The 21,063-nt window shown below is 34.5% G+C and overlaps 2 protein-coding genes across 4 annotated transcripts in view; both read left to right on the forward strand.

Moving 5' to 3' along the window:
- Positions 1–921, forward strand: part of dnah1 (dynein, axonemal, heavy chain 1) — a 36,549-nt gene extending 35,628 nt beyond the window's left edge. For all 3 annotated transcript variants that reach the window (XM_026275221.1, XM_026275220.1, XM_026275222.1), the window contains 2 exons: positions 249–483; positions 635–921. In XM_026275221.1, the coding sequence (XP_026131006.1) occupies positions 249–483; positions 635–756 (357 nt within the window). In that variant the 3' untranslated portion in view covers positions 757–921. The remainder of the gene's footprint in view (positions 1–248; positions 484–634) is intronic.
- Positions 922–3,163: 2,242 nt separating this feature from the next.
- Positions 3,164–18,107, forward strand: LOC113110933 (MAP kinase-activated protein kinase 2-like). Its single transcript, XM_026275223.1, has 11 exons — positions 3,164–3,312; positions 3,632–3,928; positions 12,475–12,614; positions 13,595–13,659; positions 14,542–14,621; positions 14,761–14,887; positions 15,045–15,120; positions 15,231–15,355; positions 15,780–15,865; positions 15,952–16,032; positions 17,114–18,107. Exons 1-11 carry the CDS (start codon positions 3,211–3,213, stop codon positions 17,267–17,269), a joined length of 1,335 nt encoding a protein of 444 aa, XP_026131008.1. The 5' UTR covers positions 3,164–3,210; the 3' UTR covers positions 17,270–18,107.
- Positions 18,108–21,063: the final 2,956 nt, after the last annotated feature.

A 21,063-nucleotide genomic window follows, 5' to 3' on the forward strand; every position in this document is an offset into this window, starting at 1 on the left:
GCGGCAAGGCTTTCTTGCATTAAACTCTGTGTAATGCAATTTGAAGCCTCAACTATGTTTCCATATTAGGCTCTCAAAGCAAGCTTGATATTTGATAGACCATTAAGAGAAGTATGGCATACCTGAGAAGGTCAAACATTGGAATAGGATGTTCTGTTGCATATCTAAACAACATGATGTGTATATTTTTTTAGGAACCATTATTTTAGCAGTTTTCTTTGATTTCCTCTGTCTGAACCCTCGTTTAGGTGATGAAAGAAGCAGTAGCAGAGCTGACTGTGAGGCCCGACCTCGGCTGCTTCATCCACGGTCTGTATCTTGAAGGGGCACGCTGGGATTCAGAAACAGGCCAGCTTACTGAATCCCGTCCCAAAGAGCTCTACACAGAGATGGCTGTTATCTGGATGGTACCCGTTCCCAACCGCAAGCCCCCTCAGTCTGGAATCTACATGTGTCCTATCTACAAAACTCTTACCCGTGCTGGTGAGCAATTTGAAGAGCATTTCTTTGTGAAATACTCTTTTGTTAATGTTTCACTACTGTTCATCCCGTGGAGTCATTGTGATTTATGTGACAATTTTTTTTTATTTTTCCACAAGAGATCTACAAAGTATTGTTTTTTATTCCCCCACAGGAACTCTCTCTACCACCGGGCACTCAACTAACTATGTAATTGCAGTTGAGCTGCCCACAGATTGTACCCAAGGGCACTGGATCAAACGGGGTGTGGCCTTGATCTGCGCTCTTGACTACTAGACTTATACACAAACCCTTATTCATACACACATAAAAGCTTGAAGCAAAATTGGAAGAATACAGATTGATAAAAAAAGCACTGTTACACTGCAAACACTGTCAGTCAGTGTTTAGAGATGACTACTAAGTTTTTCAATGTGGTAATAAAACAGTTTTATGCATGGATGCGGTGTTGTACTAAATCTGGGGGAACTCACGCAAACCAGAAAAAATTAACTCCACCCATAAGCAATGATATCATGCAATATATATGGCATATTAATTAATATTTTAGCATATTACTATGGCAGTATATTGTAGTATTTATTCATATTTAGAATTTTCTTTTCCTTTTACTTCTATTTTCATTTTAGCGTTTCAGTTATTTTGTTATGTACTTTTTGTTTTGTCATTTTCATTAGTTTTTTATTATTTTTTTTTTTTTAGTTTTAGTTGCAAAGGCAACATTTAAATTTCATTTAAATTTAAGTTTCATCTTATGGGTATATTTTGTGTTATTTTAGCTTTTTTATGAAAAATATTTTAAAGGTATAGTTTACCCAACAATGGAAATTCTGTCATTTATTACTTACCCTCATGTCCTTTTAAACCTATAAGAGCTTTGTTCATCTTCGGAACACAAATTAAGATATTTTTGAACATACAAATTAAGAGAGCTTTCTGACCCTCCATAGACTGCAATGCAACTTACACGTCCAAGGCCAACAAAGGTAGTGAGGACATTGTTAAAATAGTCCATGTGCATGGTTGTCTGGAAGGGAATTGTACTGTGAAAACTCCACATACAACTTATTATACACACTAAACACTTTAAAAGAGACATGTAGATGTTTGTGAAAGATGTTTTCTCTGTTTTAGAGAAATTAGTATTGTTAAATTATATCACATTGGATCATTACTTTAGGTTTGGGGTATATAATTTTATCAGTTGTTTATTATTCATTCAACAATACATAGGCCTATTACTGTTATAGTTTTCATATAGTTTCAGCAACCATTGCTTCATAGATGATAACATTGTCTAATGCCCTTAATGTTAATCTAATGTTGTTGCCATGAATTTATGAAAATGTAACTACAATATGATATAGCATAGACGTAACATACTTGTTCTACAGATCCCTGCACTAGTGCTATGCTACTGTTTTGATAGCATTGATTACGCTTCTGAAGGATACTGTCATGATGTGTATTTTTTCTTCTTTTTTTTCCCTTTCCTTTTTTTTTTTTTTTTTTTTTTTTGCATTTACCTTACCGAATGTGGTATCCTGTTAGCAATAACATGTCTATGGACACTTTTAATTACTATCAGTTTAAGTTCTGGCAGTGTTGCTAGATATTGCTATGAAAACTAATAAAAACAGATAAATAAATAGTAGATAAAAAATAAACCGAAATTAGTTCACATAAGTAATAAGATAAGATAAAGATATCGCTAACCCTAAAATTGTCAAATTAATTACAAAAGACAAGTCCAAATGTCCATGTGAAATCAGTGGTTCAACCTTAATTTTATGAAATAAGAGAATACTTTGGTACTGTCATGAACTCCCATCAAAGACTGACATGGAAGAGAAGAAATTGTTGAATAAAGTCATTATTTTGTATTTTCATTGTACAAAAAAGTATTCTTGTAGCTTTATAAAATTAAGGTTGAACCACTGATATCACATGGACTGTTTTAACAATTTCCGTACTAACTTTCTGGGCCATGAACGGTGAGCATGATTTCAACAGGTACAACATGTTCCTGGTTCAACATCCTTGTCGATCCTGAAGCAACATTTCAATCAGAGTTGAGATCTACCTTTTCAGGAAATATCTGTTTTAGGCTTACAATAAGGGTTAGGTGCTTATATGAGCTATCATTTCCCCCTGATTTCAGGAATAACTTATGGATAGGTTTAGGGGTAAGAGATTGGGTTAAGTCTATATTTTTGGAAAATAATGTTGATCCAAGATCATCAAAAGATGTTGATCCAGGAACATGTCTTAAATCACGGTGACGTGTACATGCCAGTTGCATTCCTTAATATCGTTGCCAAAGCACTTGGATTTAATCAGAATATCTTTCTGTTTGGAATTATATGAGGGTAAATGTTTAACAACATAATTTTAATTTTTGATCATTTTTGATCCATTTTTCTATCCTTTAATCGTTTCCGTGTGTAGTTTGACAATAAAACAATCATAACACTTCAGTAAATTAGACAGACCATAATAAAAATTATTTTAACATTTTTTTGGTGTTTGCATGACTTTAAATTATGATCAATGCAGACAGTCTCGGTGTCTCAGTAATATCTAACGGCAATATTGCCTTACTCACTTCATTTCTAAAGGTGTGCGTCTCCTTTAAGAAGCGGTTCGGCAGCTCGCTCTTCCGCGAAGAAACTGACCCCAAGTGAATGCGCGTACACACACCGACACTCACACACCGCGGCAATACAGTCAATGACGGGAACTCCGCAGGGCAAACCACACTTTCTTTTTTCATTTCTGACACTTTCAGATGGGACCTTTTCTACTCAACGTGAATATGACTTCTATTATTTGGTAACCCTGTTTTCGAATTTGTTTTTATAATTTATGGACAAACTAAGCCTTCAAATAAGGGAATTTCAACTTTATTTATGATAAACTTCCTGGTGATGTTGAAACTGACATTTTATTTATATGTATCTGAATATAAGTGGCCTAATGCTGGTAAATGTGCTGTAATCTTGTAACCGTCAGTCATCAGGAATTCATCAGCAGTGTATTTTCGGAGCAGCGTCACTCAGTGACAGCGCGCGGATAGTTTATCTGTGGATTTTAAAGGACCCTCTTGAGCCACGTTGAGTGTTTGATAGCTTAATTTCGCCTGTATTGAAAGATGCTCCAGAATGGAAAGCCTCAAACGGACAAAGCGGACGCGTCCGAGCCAAAGCCTGAAACGCAAAGCGAGAAGACAGAAGCGAGCGAGAGCGCCGCGTCTCACCCGGAGAGTCAGACCACAGACCCCGGCTCCACTCAGGTCCCCCTGCCCCTGCCCGTCTATCCCAAGCTAGAAATCAAGCGTCATGCCGTGACCGAGGACTACAAGGTCTCAAGTCAAGTGTTGGGTCTGGGTGTTAACGGCAAAGTGGTAGAGTGCTATAACAAGAAAACCGGACAAAAGTGCGCGCTGAAGGTAAATTACACACACATGTTGTAATGGGGATATAATGGGAGAGTTGACTCAACTCGTGCAATACATATTTCTCGGCAAATGAACGCTGTTAACCTCATGCAGAATAGTGGTTTTGTTTCAGAACCAGTCTTTACACCTCTAAACGTTAAGAAGTCCAAAAAATAATTAACATTAACGTAAAATAGCCTATTAAAATGAACCATATATTTTTTTTAAATCTAGAAAAAAGTATAAGTGTTGGAGTAATGGAACTTTCAGAAATATCAGGGAATTTAAAAAAAATTCAGGTGAATTGTTAATTCAAGTCAAGGAATGTTACTGTTTTTTGTTAGCTGACAAATATTATATATAATATATATAAGTCCATGTCAGTATGAAAGCTTTGAAGAAAAAAAGTTTCAAATCAAGTAAAATTTTCTAATGAACTTGCTGCAGGTGTTGCTTGAGCCACAGGAGTTTTGCTTTCTAATCAAGAGAGTAATTAATTATGTATTCACATCTGATGTCACAGAAAACAGTTAATTTGCTTTTCTTCACTGTCTCTATGTGTTTGAATGTCTGAATATATATATATATATATAAATATATATATATATATATATATATATATATATATATGTGTGTGTGTGTGTGTGTGTGTGTGTGTGTGTATAGGCTATATATATATATATATATATATATAATGTGTGTGTGTGTGTGTGTGTGTGTGTGTAGGCTATATATATATATATATATATATATATATATATATATATATATATATATATATATATATATACATTCAAATTTAATAAATGAATGGGAAATTTGCCTATAGTCTCAATTATTAAAACATGGACTTGTAAGTGTAGGAGGAAGTTAAGCAAACTGTCAGGTAATGGTTCTTCTGCTCATGTTTTTGTGTTGTGAAGCAATAAGAATTTATAAACTTCCCTGTCCACTAGTAGTTTTGTCAGGCCGTCTGATTTGGCAAGTCTGGATTGCACCTGTTCTCTCTGTTTTACAACTTAGTGGAAGATATCTAACCAGGCTTAAACAGCAGCTGGCCTGAGATACACATTCAGTGTCTCTTGTAGGGTCAGGATTTGAATATCACACAGAGCCGTGGTGAAAAACAGACTCCATTACACTCAATTGACACACAGTACCATCCCAAATATCTCTTTGGGCAGTGCCTATTATTATGAAAATGGCATGGGAAAATGTAAATGAGGCTCTTTTGATGCTTATTGTGCTATCCTAAATGAATCTCAGTGTGCTGGACCACAGTGAAAATCCAACTGACCTGACTCATTTAGGAGTAATTTATTGCTCAATATCCTCTTTTATCCTTTTTAATCACAGGGTAAACAGGAATAGGGCAGAGCTGTCCATCTTGGCTGGCATTTAATTAGGTAGCATGTTGATGGCTAAGTGTAATGAATGTGAGTGTATAGGTGCTGTTTAATCCACTTTAGCTGGACAGAAGCCAACCCTTAAATCTAATTCATTTAATTCACTCTTGATTTCCCATATTGGAATTGAACGGCTGCCAACAAGGAAGATATATCTTAATGTCTGATCAAACCCATGAGATATATTTATCAGCCTGCCACTGGGTTTCTGTATTACAAAGTCTATACCCTGTATATATAGTCCAGTGCAGTGGTGGTTCTTGATCCCTTGATTGAGTTTAGTTTGTAGTGTGTTGGTCTACAACATATTTTGTAATATAAAGGAAATATTCAGATTAATTTTTTTCGAAGATGTTTTAGCTAATTTTTAATTATGTACAGTATTACACATACAGTATGTGTGTGACCCTGGACCACAAAACCTGTCATAAGGTTGTTGTTTTTTTGTTTTTTTTACTGAGATTTATACATCTTCTGAAAGCTTTCTATTGATTTGATAGGATAGGACATTATTTGGCTGAGATAAAACTATATGAAAATCTGGAATATGAGGGTGCAAAAAAATAATCTGAATATTGAGAAAATGTTCTTTAAAGTTGTCCAAATGAAGTTCTTAGCAATGCATATTGGATATATTTATATTTATGGTAGGAAACTTACAAAATATCTTCATGGAACATGATCTTTACTTTATATCCTAATGATTTTTAGCTTAAAAAGAAAATTGATCATTTTGACCCATGCAGTGTATTTTTCAAAAGTGTATTTTTGCCTATTGATACAAATATACTTGTTCTACTTTTGACTGGTTTAGTGGTCCAGGGTCACATGACAATTATGTTTTGTAGGACTCAATTCTCTACATAATATATACAGTTCAGTAAAGAACAATTGACGGACTGTTGAATTTTTTAACATGAACAAAATATAAATTATATATATATATATATTTTTCAATACAATTAAAAATGCAGATTTTCTGTGGCAACCACCCAGCTTATGTTTTTGTAACATATTTCTGTCTATATAAGTATTACATCAATTGTTTTTTTAAATATATATAATAATTATAATAATAATAATATCATTTTTGGACAATTATGTTTTTTATAACAAAAAAAATAAGACTGCGAATAAGGCAAAATCAGAACCTTGTTTCATGTTTAACAGTATTTATTATAATTGAATAAAGCAACATGATGGTGAAATGTCAAAGACAAGATGTGTAAGCCCTGTTCAATGGTCTTTCAGTGTTCCTCTTGTGCTGTGAGCTACCGTATGCTGGACTGGTTCATATTACAGCCCTGGCACTGCCACTCTCACTGTTCAGTGTTTGAGTTCATCTTTCCACACTGATTCTACGTTCAGGATCCAGCCATTGTTCAGGTTTGAGCCTTTTTCAATCCTGGCATATTTCTGAGTGTGCCGCAAGGTTTATCTGGAAGCCAGCCGCTTGATGTTTCCTGAGGGAATGAAATTTATTTCCCCCAAAGGGAGAAACAGAGAAGGCAGTGTGACAAAGCTGTATGACGAATCTTCAGGAGCTGCCAAGTTGTCTGTAAAAGTGAATTTATTGTAGGAGCCTCAGTTTTATGCTGGAGCAGTTTGCAAAATCTGGCCTATGAATTAAACTCGAACTCTGTCCGATTTGTAGTCAGTTAATCTTTTACAACAGGCTCAATAAAGAAGAGTATAAGATTGCATGAGATAAGAATAGTTTTCATAAAGTAGACTGCTGAGTAACGCTGTGGTGTCTTTTACAAGAGTCTTATTTTAGACATTTCAGAGTCATGTTTCACGTGTTATCATAAAATGTGACTTGGACGAACACAGAAAGTAATATAAACACTCATGCATGTCTCTGTTTGACCAAGAACCAAACGTGAGATGGTTATGATGACGCTGACCTCCAGTAAATCAAGTTGAGCCACTTCAAATGACAGTCCAGAATGCAAAACCCCCACACATTTCTAAACGTTACTGGGCTGAAACCGAAATATAGTGGTTTCTAGAAAATGTAATCCCCCACTCGGTTTTTTAAGGTTTCTTAAGGAAACTGTGGTCACAGAAACCTTCTGGTTATACTCACTACTATTATAAATTAAAAACAATAACTGTGACAACAAAAGGCCCTTAACATCTAAATGAATTGATTTTATTTTACCCAAAATATTGAATGCATCGATCTGACTACACAAACAAAAGTCATTTCAAAGTTTAAATAAGCTAATATATATATATATATATATATATATATATATATATATATATATATATATATATATATATATATATATAAACTTGTCATTAGATGGTATCTGTAAACAAAACCTATCCATCTCATTCAAATTAATGACTCATATAAAAGAATATAACTTATTTACTAAATAGAATCCAGTCTGAAGTCTATAGACTTGTCTCATAGTTAACTGAGACTGTTCTATTCTGTGGCTGTAGACTCAGGAAATTAAATGCAGTCATAAAGATAAAACTGTCAATATAGCCATCATGCATTCTGCAATCAATCCCTGCAGACGTGCTGATGAACTGCCTGTTGCATATATTGTCTGTTTATGTTTCTGTGAATTTAGCAAACTGATTGCTTTCATGGTACATACAATTTTGAAATTATGTATATATTATTACTGGCCTAACTTGTGGAACTGAAAAAGCTGGCTCAAAAGTAGAGGTGACTCATTTGTAAGCACATGGTCATATCTGTTTTCTCTCATAATGTAAAGTAGGGGTGGGCAATATGACCAAAATCTTATATCACGATATGAGAAATGTTATATCACGATAACGATATATATCTTGATATAGTTATTTTTTCTTTTAATAAGGTTTTTATTATATTAAGATTTGATAACATAGATTTTTCATAATCCTTGTCACCAATGTCAATATCAAATTAATACAAGAAAATAACAATAAAAATAAATCTCAAGCTCACTGGAGATACATAAACAATTGGTGAAGAAATAAGAACAAGAAACTAATTAAAAGCAATAGGAAAAAAATTACAATAAATTAGAAATACATTGTGTAATTGAATTAGTCTTCACTGTGTAAGTAATATACGTCTATCTATATATCCATATATATATATATATACACACCGTATATACTATAAGTATATGACTATAAGTCACACTTTTTTTATAGTTTGGCTGGTCCTGCGACTTATAGTCAGGTGCGACTTATCAAAATTCATTTGACATGAACCAAGAGAAAACATTACTGTCTCCAGCCGCTAGAGGGCGCTCTATGCTGCTCAGTGCTTGTCTAGTCTACACTGAAAACATAGAGCGCCATCTCGTGGCTGTAGACGGTAATGTTTTCTCTTGGTTCTAAATAAATGCGACTTATAGTCCAGTGCAACTTATATATGTTTTTTTCCTCGTCATGACATATTTTTTGACTGATGCGACTTATACTTAGGTGCAATTTATAGTCCGAAAAATACAGTATATAAAATATCAGTTTATATATAATATATCAGCTTCCAGAAAAATTTTAAGCAGCACCAATGTTTTCAACATAATAATAATAAACGTTTGTTGAGCAGAAAATCACTATATTAGAATTAGGGATGCATCGATCCGATACTCGGGATTGGTATCGGATCCAATACTGGTATTTTCTGCGGATCCGGTATCGAGACCGATCCAAATCCGATATTGTGCGTATACTACTGTGTTATTGTTGAGCTCCACGAAAGGCACAATAACATTATAAAGCACCAAAACGTTTTTGTGCACTATATTTCAAGTGTTCTGAAGCTGATAGTTCAATGTGAGGTGCAGATTAATATTGAAGTCATTAAATTCAGTTCACATAAACTCTTCTTTCCGCTGCCGCTGTCTGTCATCCTCCATTCAGCTATCAAACTGTGTCATTTGATTTGACTGGTTCTTCTTAGTGAACCGATTGAACAAGTTCACCAAATCGAACTGAATCGTTTGAACTGGTTTGCGTCTCCAGTAAGCATTAATTCACAAATTACTTAAATTATTCACTAGTTTAACCTGGCTGGCACTACCTCAGGCTCTGAGTCGAAATAAACCAAAACCTGGAGTAATTCATGCACTCAAACAGTACACTGACTGAACTGCTGTGAAGAGAGAACTGAACAATGCACAATGTGACTCCGTGTTGTTTCAAGCTCATCATTTTGCATAAGCGCTCAGTGCCACTCTAATTGGCACCTTTAGTATTATAATACTTTTCTAACAATCAAAGTTTATTAATAGTCTTTCTTGATCTGTCCTATTTATAATTTGTTGCTGGCTTTAGTACTGTGCTATACATTTAAAAGAAACGTCTTTTAGATTTCTATATAAATGTATATTTTTGTATTTACATGAATGTATTTTACAACAATAAAAAGAGCAATGTGTAACAATTTACCAGATTTTAGACTTATTTACTTCTATTTGTAAATAAAATATTTCACTAGATTTTATACAATTATTGTGCACCCGTGATTTTTCTAGAATCTAGAGTATCTTTTTCTGCTGAATTATCCATTAGCCTAGTTCATAATGGTATTTTTGACATAGATTATGATTATATATTTTTTTATTTGTTATTTTTCATTAAAATTAAGTTGTGTATATGTAGTAGATTGTGATTTAATGATCAGGTCAACACAGAAAAGTATAGAAATTCTACATTGATTTAAAAAAAATGTGATGTATCGGATTGGATCGGTATCGGCAGATGCTCAGAATTTTTTTTCATATCGGATCGGTTCTGAAAAAATTGTATCGTTGCATCCCTAATTAAAATGATTTCTAAAGATCATGTGACATTAAATTCTGGAGTAATGATGTTGAAAATTCAACTTTGCATCACAGGAATAGATTTTTTAAAAGTAGAAACAATTATTTTAAACCGTAATAATATTTTAAAGTTTTGAATTAGCTTTTTCTGGAGCCTTGGTGATCATTAGAGACTTCAAAATCACTAAACAATGTTTCTAGTTTCTAGTTTACTTAGCCTTAATAAGTAAGTGAACAGTACTAATAGTATTTTTCTTAGAAAACACTGTTAATAAGGGTTCTTTGTAAGTGAACGTGTTTGTTAGCACCAGACAGCTCTCACATTCATATTTGCTGTCGCTCCTTTTACAAGATTACCCATAAAGCTCACGCAGCAAAACCAATGCACATGTAATTTATTGTGTGTGTGTGCTATCTGATACTCTCGTGGTTTTCTTTCAACCACAGCTTCTGTTCTGTTATTGTTGTAAATGGAGTTTCCTGACGTCTGTTTCCCTGTGATTCTACAGCAGTTTTTTTGTAAGTGGTACCTGTATCTCTGAATCAGGTCTGAACTATAAAAGTTGCTCCAGTCAGTCATTTGCAAAACTGTCCTTAAAGCTCCAGCCCACGGGTGTCTCTGTTAAATGACTCAAACTGTCCTTTAGCTGCTGTTAGTTGGAAATCAAACGCAACACATCTCTTTTTCAGATAAACACACACACACACACACACACACACACATACACACATTGTGAACTTTTGACTATTAACTGCAGAAACAACGTGGGTGGGGGTCAAATCAAACTGCATGCAGTTCACGCCTCTGCAAGCGGTTCAAACTGCTTTTGGGCTTTAATTGATAGAAATTAAAACCAGAAGCCCATTACTGTTCGCTTGCTTGTAAACAATTGCTAAACTTTAGTGTTTAGAGTGTAACTTTTTAGTGTGTGGATGAATAGAGCACAGTGATTGTTTTATGTGGTGACATCTGCCTTAACTGCTTTTACATCAATGAGAGTAATAAACACAACAATTTTAATTAATTCATGATTTAAATTAATTTTAAATTAATTATTTTTTGTCTATACAGTGAAAGTCAATATCCAGCTTTCATTTAATGGACAAACACTTTTGAATACTCTTCAGAATATCTTCTTTCATGTTCCATAGAAGAAAAACCTAGCTAGTCTTGCTTTTGTAAATACAACAGTAAACTATTTATGAAACTACTGCTGTAAGTATCAGTTGATCATAGACGTCTTGTTGCCTGAAAGGGACACAAAACACTAAAAAGGCACCAAGAAGTTACACTGGGTGTCACTGCAGTGCCAGCTTTCAGGCCCCAAAAATACACTCTGACGGGATACATGTGCAATGTTAAGGTCTCACAATGTTCCAGTGCATGCCATGAGTTTGATGTCCCACTTAGTAAGAGAGTAAGGACGAACACACAGAAAGACCAGTTCAGGACTTTCTGTACTGACTCTGTGTGGTAAATTGCAAAATATAAATAGAATTGATGTGAAGAAGCGGTTGGAAAGCAGGTGAATTTTATTAAAGGAATGTTCCGGGTTCAAAACATTTTAAGCATCTTTGACATGCTGTCAGCTGCCACAGGTGAAAAGGCCACAGATGATGTCAAAAAAAAAAGATGTATATATATATATATATTTAAGTGGTCTGTATACAATTCAGTTTTAAGATGAAAAATATATATTTAAGACATAAAATTATGACCCTGGACCACAAAAGGACCACTTAAGTCACTGGGTATATTTTTAGCAATAACTTTAAAAACATTTTATGGGTCAAAATTATCGATATTTCTTTTATGCCAAAAAGTAAAAGAAGATATTTTGTAAATTTTCAACCGTAAATATATCAAAACATATTTTTTGATTAGTAATATGCATTTCTAAAAATTCATTTGAACAACTTAAAAGGTGATTTTATCAATATTGCGATTCTATTTGCACCCTCAGATATCAGATTTTGAAATAGTTGTATATCGGCCAAATATTGTCCTATCATAACAAACCATACATCACTGGAAAGCTTATTTATTCAGAAATTTTGAAAAATTGACACTTAATACTGGTTTTGTGTTCCAGGGTCACATATTATATTATATTTATTATTTAATCTTTACATGTATGTGTGTATATATATATATATATATATATATATATATATATATATATATATATATATATATATATATATATATATATATATATATATATATATATATATAATTATTAAAAGTATTCTTATTAAAAAATAATAATAATAATAACCTTACTGATCCAAACTTTTGAACAGTAGTGTATAGATTTTTTAAAACTTTAAAAACTGACACTCTGAATATTTGTTCTGATCTCTTTAGATTCTGTACGAGTGTCCCAAAGCCCTGAGAGAAGTGGAGCTGCACTGGCGAGCATCTGGAGGGCCACATATAGTTCGGATCCTCAGCCTCTATGAAAACATGTATCGTGGGAAAAAGTGTCTTCTCATAATTATGGAATGGTCAGTCCTGTCAGTGGTAAACATAATTTCCCATCATGCTCAGCTGCCAGAAATAGTACAGCTCTTTAGTCAACATCCTTGACTAGTGACTTAAAGACAACAGAAAAAACTGAGTTTCTTTCCCCTGTATTTTTCACCCAGTGATACCATGTGATCTGATGTCACAGTCTTGTTCTGAATGAAGGTTTCACTTCTCTTTTCCTTTAGTTGTATCTCAAGGATTTTTTATTTTATTCTCATTTGTTTGGACTGCATTGTGATGAGTAACAGCAACCACAAGACTTTAAAAACTTCATACAAATGTGCTGTTTTAAAAGTGTGTTGTTGTTTTTCTTACAGGGTGATATTAAATGCCATATGCCAGTAGACTCAGGAACTGGGACATTCTCATTCTAGAGAACATCTTAATAGACAGGAATTGGTGTAGTCCAACATGAGTCATTCATTTTCCAGAAAAGACTGCAAGCTTTCACACAGACAAACTCAAAGTTAATAGACATGGACTAAAAGCCACAAATCTTAGACTTTGATTCCATGCTGTTTAATCAAACGCTGTATTAAATGGCTGTGATGTGGTTTATCTGTGCTTGAGCAGTCTGAGAGTGTCTCATTCACTCTCACTGTGAGAGCAGCACACTTTCATAGCCCGAGATTCACAAAGACAAATCTTCCATCTCTTAATTAGACTTCATTTCCCGTTTCCCTCATGCTTTTGGGTATTTTGGCAATAATATGATTCACATCATTTCTGTAACCATAAAGCCATGTTGTTGTGGTTGTTTTCACATACTAAGCTGGGAAAGGAACTCAGCTTATTGTGATTGTGTATTTGTGCATTAAGCTGTGTAATAAGAAAATGTGTGTGTGTGGGTGTGTGTGTGTGTGTGTGTGTGTGTGTGTGTGTGTGTGTGTGTGTGTGTGTGTGTGTGTGTGTGTGTGTGTGTGTGTGTGTGTGTGTGTGTGTGTATTTGGTGTGTCAGTATGGAGGGGGGAGAGCTCTTCAGCAGAATTCAGGTCAGAGGAGACCAGGCCTTCACGGAACGAGGTGGGTTATCTGTCTTTGTGTGTTTTTTTTAGCACACACACACACACACACACACAGGAAATCTACCATGCAAAAGTGTAAGTATATTGCCACAAACACACACATACATTTAGGCCAACCTAAGCTCTTCTAAGGCGCCAGTTGATTGAATATTCAGAGGAAGTTAATTTACCAGGTCATTTTCATTTAGTTGATAATTTGTTAGTTAACAGTAAATATGATGAGAAAGATCATTTCCAATATTTGTTAAATTGATGGTTAGTTAACTATGAATATGGAGAGGAAGTTAATGTCCCATGCAATTTCCCTTTAGTTGTTTAACACAGAGGATCATTTCCAATAAATTCCCCATGGTAAGTTAGTTATTTAATTTCCCATGCAATATTAATAGTTAATTTCCCATGTAATATCAAATAGTTTATTAGTTAACAATAAATATAACGAGGTTGATAATTCTCCATATACTTTCTGTTGGTTAGTCAGTTTATTAATTAACTATAAATATGGTTAGATTTATGATGAGGTTATTTCCTCATATAATTTCCATTGGTTAGTTAGTAAGTTATGAATATGATTATGGTTATGATTTTGATTATTATTAGTAGGGGTGTAACATTTTAAGTTTCTCACGGATCACTATGTATTGTGGTTTTGGACAGAAACATAAACAAAAGAAATAGAAACAAAAGCAGACTTTTACACCCCTAGATTAGATGGCAGGTAGTTGTGGTCACTCATTTTTTTTTAAGAACACTTGCCTATATTTTGAGGCAGGAACTGAATAGTAAAAAAATGGAAGTTCATTGTTGTATTACACCTATAATCATGAAATGGCATCAGAGACAGAAGTCACACTGGATTCCCTCTGTTCTGTACCTGCAGAGGCCTCTGAGATCATGAGAGACATCGGCACAGCCATCCAGTATCTGCACAACATGAACATTGCACACAGAGACATCAAGGTAACAGATGATTGTTACTAGTACTACCATAAGAATGAAAATAATATTATTTTCAAGTCAGAGTTTCAGGAAACTGGGATATTGCAGTCTATTTTTGTGTCATTGTTGACTATATTTTGAGCATCTATTCCTTCCTCAGCCGGAGAACCTGCTTTACAATAGTAAAGAAGACACTGGAGTTCTCAAACTAACAGACTTTGGCTTCGCTAAAGAGACTACACTGCATAACCCATTACAGACGCCTTGCTACACGCCGTATTATGTAGGTCAGTAAGATGATTGTTACTCCTATCATGAGAGGAACCTCTCTTTAAACAGAAACAGAGACTGAGTTCTGTTTGTTTATCTGGTGTAAATAGAATAACACTTGGTATATAAATGCAAACTTGTGTTTTTTTTTTTTTTTTTTACATGCGTCTCCAGCACCAGAGGTTTTAGGTCCTGAGAAATACGACAAATCATGTGATATGTGGTCTTTGGGTGTGATCATGTACATCCTGTGAGTATAACGACTCTGCCTGGTGTTACCTTAAGTGGTAATGAAAAGCTATAATCTACGTCATTATAAACTAGTTGAAACTGCTTTGTTCCTCTTTCTGTTGCATGAAGGTTGTGTGGATTCCCACCTTTCTACTCCAACACAGGACAGGCTATTTCACCAGGAATGAAGCGGCGCATTCGCATGGGCCAGTACGAGTTTCCTAAACCGGAGTGGGCTGAAGTATCTGAGGAGGGTGAGACGCATTTTTTGTCTATTCTGCACCCAGTCAAACGTCATGTTGCCTGTTTACCACCAGAGGGCAGTGTTGCTTTTCTTTTGATCGCTATGTCTCTCCATGACTGTGTGTAATCATCTGGACCTGTTTTATGCATTCATGGTTGTTTATAATTCAATTAAATTTTTTTAGGGAACATATGGATTGGTATAGACCGTATTTGGAGTAAATATTCTCAAATATTCTGCCTGTGTTTGTAAATCCACTCTGGATTTGAGTTATGTCCACACTATCTATGATTCACTATCTACTGTAGATCAGTATTTCTCAACATTTTTGTACCCAACAGCCATGTCTGTAATGCTCAAAACACTGGTCTAGATTATGTGGACCTAAAACAGTCATGTTCCTCTTATGGATGTATAATATTCTTCTCCTCCAGCCAAACAGTTGATTAACCAGCTATTGAAGACCGACCCCAATGAAAGAATGACCATTGAACAATTCATGAACCACCCCTGGATCAACGTGAGTATTTCAACTTATTGAATGTTTTTCTTAGATATTTGTTTTTCTGTATATACAAGGATCCAACACTGAGATGTTTCTTTTAGCAATCCATGGTGGTTCCCCAAACGCCTCTCCACACCACACGAGTGCTGACAGAAGACAGCGAGATGTGGGACGAGGTCAAGGTGAGCACAGACTGCTCTGCCCAGTCAGATAATCACACTACCTGTTTACAATAATGGCCAAATATCATTTAGGTGACTTTTACCTTTGTTTTGTGTGTGTTTTTTTTATTGTTTTTTTTTTTCATGTAATATCTGACACTGAAGAACGGTAACACTATTTTATGTAATACCACCTGAATCCTCAAGGGGGAGCCACACAGCAGAATAAAAACAACTCCTCTCAGTTCATTTTCATTTCATTTCAAGTAGCTTTAGTGGCAATTTATATATCTTAATATAATGTATTTAACATATATATTGAATATTTATGAATAACATAACAAAACAGAGTTACTTAATAGTAGTATCATTCATCTAAAATTACAGGTTTTGTTAATATATTTTTAATTCAAATTTATTTTTAGTTATTCCCTTTAAACAGAGGCAGAGACCGAGTTATGTTTGTATATGTAGTGTAAATAGAATAACACTTGGTATACTAATGCAAACTAATTTGTTTTTTATATATGCAATATATATAAGTGCATAAAATAATAAAACAATGTTATTTAATTTTAGCACTATGGAGAAAGTGACAGAGCTTAATTTCACGATGTGGTTACAAAACAGGAAGAGTCGGACACTGACAAACAGGCATATCATGTGCAAGACAAAAGAGCAGTCCAGTAAACAGTCATGGTCGATCTCCGGTGAACAATGTCCAAACAGGGTAATCCAAAGGGGTAATCTGAATCACAGGCAATAGTTCAGGCGAGGGTCAAACAGAGTCCAAATAAAGCAGAGCAAGAGAATAATCCAAAGACAGGCAAGATGTCTGAAAATACGACAAGACTAAACAGGCGAAACTTTACAGGACTAGAATAGCAGGACTGGCTCCGTACAGTAGCTGTCGCTAAGCAGAGATAACACTAACAATACTCGTCCCCGAATAACATGTTAATGGGTGTTGTACAGTCGGTGTAATTGGTTGCAGGTGTGAATGTAATGTATTATGTATTTGTATATATATAAATAACTTTATACTATTTTTACTTTATACTATGTGCTCTATTCTGTCTACTCTTTGTCTCTTGGTTTGTAGGAAGAGTTAACCAGTGCATTGGCCACCATGCGTGTAGATTACGAGCAGGTGAAGATTAAGGACTTGGATGCCTCCAGTAACCCCTTACTGAACAAGAGACGCAAGAAAGCAGCAACAGGGGAGAAGAGCGGAGGAAGCGGATGCAGTAGCCAATGATGGACTGGAGATGAAGAACAGACAGATCAATGACCCAAAGGGAAGTGCAAGGTCAGATAAAAGAGTCAAGAGCAAGAATGAAAGCATAGGGAAATAGATGGGCTCTCCATAGAAGAACAGAGGATGGATGGCTCAAGGGAAAAGGCAAGAACAGGACACAATTTTTGTTGATAAACAAGAAAAAATTGGACAGAATGCACATGTATACAGAGGAAGTCTTTGTTTCTACCACCAGCAGTGAAGAATTTTTAAAAAAGCTGCTTTAAAATCCTTTCAGCTGTATGTGAGTGTTCATTAGTGTCTATTACTTGATACACGCTATTCACACAATGTATGTGTTATATATGTGTATTCGTATACAATGTGTTTCTGTGTTTCTCATTAGTCCTATCATGCAGTTCACTCCAGAGACTTAAAGTATTAGCTCACCCAAAAAAATGAAAGTTTGATGAAAATCTACTCACCATCAGGCCATCCAAGATGTAGATGAGTTTGTTACTTCATCAGGACAGATTTGGAGAAATGTAGCATTACATCACTTGCTCACCAGTAGATCCTCTGCAGTGAATGGGTGCCGTCAGAATGAGAGTCCAAACATCTGATAAAAACACCACAATAATCCACACCACTCCACTCCAGTAGTTAATATCTTGTCAGGTGAAAAGCTGCATGTTTGTAAGAAAGAAATCCATCATTAAGATGTTTAGAAACTGATACATCTTGGATGGTTTAAGGGCGAGTAAATTATCAGCAAATGTTAAAAAAAAATTGGTGAACTAACACTTTTATTTGTAAATGTTTGGCCTTTTTTATTGCAAATAAAAATGTTAAATATTCAGAGGAATTGTGTGTCTGTACTGGAAATATTCCTTGTATTGCAAGAAATGGTGCTTTTTAATGCAGTGAGTCACTCCCTGAACCTGAAGATCTGCATAAGTAACTAAAAGCTGACCTCTACGGGTCATTTTCTACAGGCTTCATTCCTCAGTGGAGCAATCAGTTCTAGAGAAGTTGACATCCACATACTTAATCTCTCATTTCACCATCTCAGACATTCAGCTGTTTAATATTTTAGTTCCCAGAATGTGCATTTACCAGAGATAATTAACCATTCGGCTCATTATTATGATAAAATACTAGGATTTGCTTACTACAAAGCTGAGTAGATTCTGTGAAGGAATCTTTTCCCATTTTAACTTTTTTTTAAAATGTTTTATTGCAGACATTTGACAAAATGCATCACTTAAAAGAGGCCTGCTTTCTTTGTGGTCAGGCACTACATACGTTTATAAATAGCATTATCATACAGTGTTCTGGTGCAAAGCCAGCATTAGTCTTGCTGATAGTGGGCCACATTCTAGAGATCATATTTAGGTGACCACCAGCGACCTTTCTCCTAGTTTCTGCCACCTGATGTTTGAGCACCAAGTGACTGTGCCAATCCTGCTGTTGAAAACACAAGCCTATTAGTCAAACAGGCTATTTTGACAAATATATTTAAAAATACAAAAATACAAAATATACTTTTTTTTTTTAGAATCACCACATGCAACTTAGCTCAATCACTAGCAATTATTATGATATGTTGTATTTTTCTGTGATATACAATATAATGAGATCCACACTCAAAATGTCAAAGAAAAATTTCAAAAAGTCATAATTTAGAAAAATAGCCCATGTAATGAGAACATTTTTATAAATGATAAAACAATGGACATTTACATTGACATTTAGTCATTTAGCAGACGCCTTTATCCAGAGCGACTTACAAATGAGGACAATGGATGCAATCAAAAACAACAAAAGAGCAATGATATACAGTACAAGTGCTATAACAAGTCTCAGTTAGCTTAACACATTACACGTAGCAAGGGCTTTTAAATAATATAATAATTATTTATATTTTTTTTGCTTTTGTTAATTAAATTAAAAGAAAACAGATAGAATACAAAGGTAACACATTTAAAGAGCTTAGAGGCACTCCTTTTTCTCAGTTGCTTCAACTTTAATAAAACTGGTTAATCACACAAAACTTGGAGAAACTTCAACAGATCTACAATGCCACAAGTAAAATCAAAGTGTTATTGCACTAAAATTGCTGAATCTCTTTGTTTTGAATAAAAAATCAAATTAACAATGTGATATTTAGACGTGTATGCTATATATATCCATAGGACAGATGTTTTTTGACTGTATTTAATTTCTTATTTATATCATGAGTATTTGTTTACAACAGAGCTTTGAGGGTGTTTAGCCCAAGCTCGAACATGTCCATGTGGTCAGAGCCAGGAATAGAGGTAAGACTGGTAAAGCAGGGTCACTAATCACTGTGGCCTTTATGAAGAATGTTCTGGACAGACAAGTAAAGGTCAGGATCTGTTGTCACAAGCTGTATATTTATTTTCAGTCGCGTTAAACATCTTAACTTTCATCTGTTTCATCTTTTTTCCTCTGTGACACTGTAAATATTTTGTCAGACAGCCCGACTTTTTTAACAATTTGTGCTTTTGTTATTTTCAGTGTAGTGCACTCTCTGATGGAGAGATCACAAGCTTATGTTGACGTGTGTGTGTGTGTGTTTGCGTGCACCAGATCACATTTACATCCTGTTCCTTTGGACCCTTCTTAATTTCATGCCCTCATCACAATTTCATGCCCTGCTTTGTTCCATTCCGAGCGTAACCGTGACTAACGTCACACTTTTGCCTTTTTAACAGCTTCAGTCTAGTGACTTAACAAGCAACAAACACACTGACTGACATTGACTGTAAGCCCAAATCACCTTTGTTTACTCATTGACAAATGCCATATAGTTATCATGAGACCCATGTGACCTGTGTGCTGACTTGGCCTGTGTCCACAGTTCTGTCTGTCTTTACTGATGCTTTACTACGGTACGTGTGGCTACGTGAGCAACATGTTCCACTGAACAGGCTAAATATGTTTTTGAATGCGGAAGCACTGCCGCATCCAGCAGGTCAAGATGTTCCTAATGTAGCCGAGACGTCCTGAGAGACAGTGTGTAGTTAAAACACTTCTCCTACACGAGTCTGCAATGTAGGCCTGATTAAATTAGGTATCAAAAGATTCTCCACATTTAAAAGGTGAAATTCCTTTTAAAAGCATGTGAATTTTATTTTATATTTTATTTGAAATCTTCAAATACCTAGGGCTATAACACATGACACTTCGGCCTAGATGGTTTAGGCCTAAGAATATAATATAAATATGTATGTATGTATGTCTATGTATAATTGAAAAATAAAAAAGAAGAAGAAATATAAAAAACACATATTATAATTTCATTTAAATGACCTATTTCCTATTTTCTATTTAAGTATTTTATTTTCCCAAAATATTTTTTTTAAAATTACTCATATCGTTTTTATCCAAAACATACTATTGTAATTCCAGATTATATTTTTTTTGTTTCACCAAAAAAGCATAAAATAAATAATTATTATATATAGTTTATACATAGTATATTATATATGCAATAGGCTACTAGACAAATGCGTGTGTGTCTGTGTGTGTGTGTGTGTGTGTGTGTGTGTCTAATATATATATATATATATATATATATATATATATATATATATATATATATATATATATATATATATATATATATATATATATATATATATATATATAAGATTAAATAATTTTTTGGGCGTGTTCAAAAATCCCATTCATTTTCTTTAAACCTGCCAACTAAGAGGCGAGCGCAGTCATTGATAACACTGTGACACATTCCTGTGGAACATAAAGCATTGCATAACACTGCGCAACAA

The sequence above is a fragment of the Carassius auratus genome, chromosome 11, assembly GCF_003368295.1.
Source record: "Carassius auratus strain Wakin chromosome 11, ASM336829v1, whole genome shotgun sequence".
NCBI classification, from domain to species: Eukaryota; Metazoa; Chordata; class Actinopteri; order Cypriniformes; family Cyprinidae; genus Carassius; species Carassius auratus.

Coding starts and splice junctions, on each gene's coding strand:
- LOC113110933 (XM_026275223.1), top strand. CDS start 3,211: ATGACGGGAACTCCGCAGGGCAAACCACACTTTCTTTTTTCATTTCTG. Junction 3,313..3,631: donor AATATGACTTCTATTATTTG/GTAACCCTGTTT, acceptor CTGTATTGAAAG/ATGCTCCAGAATGGAAAGCC. Junction 13,660..14,541: donor CCAGGCCTTCACGGAACGAG/GTGGGTTATCTG, acceptor CTGTACCTGCAG/AGGCCTCTGAGATCATGAGA.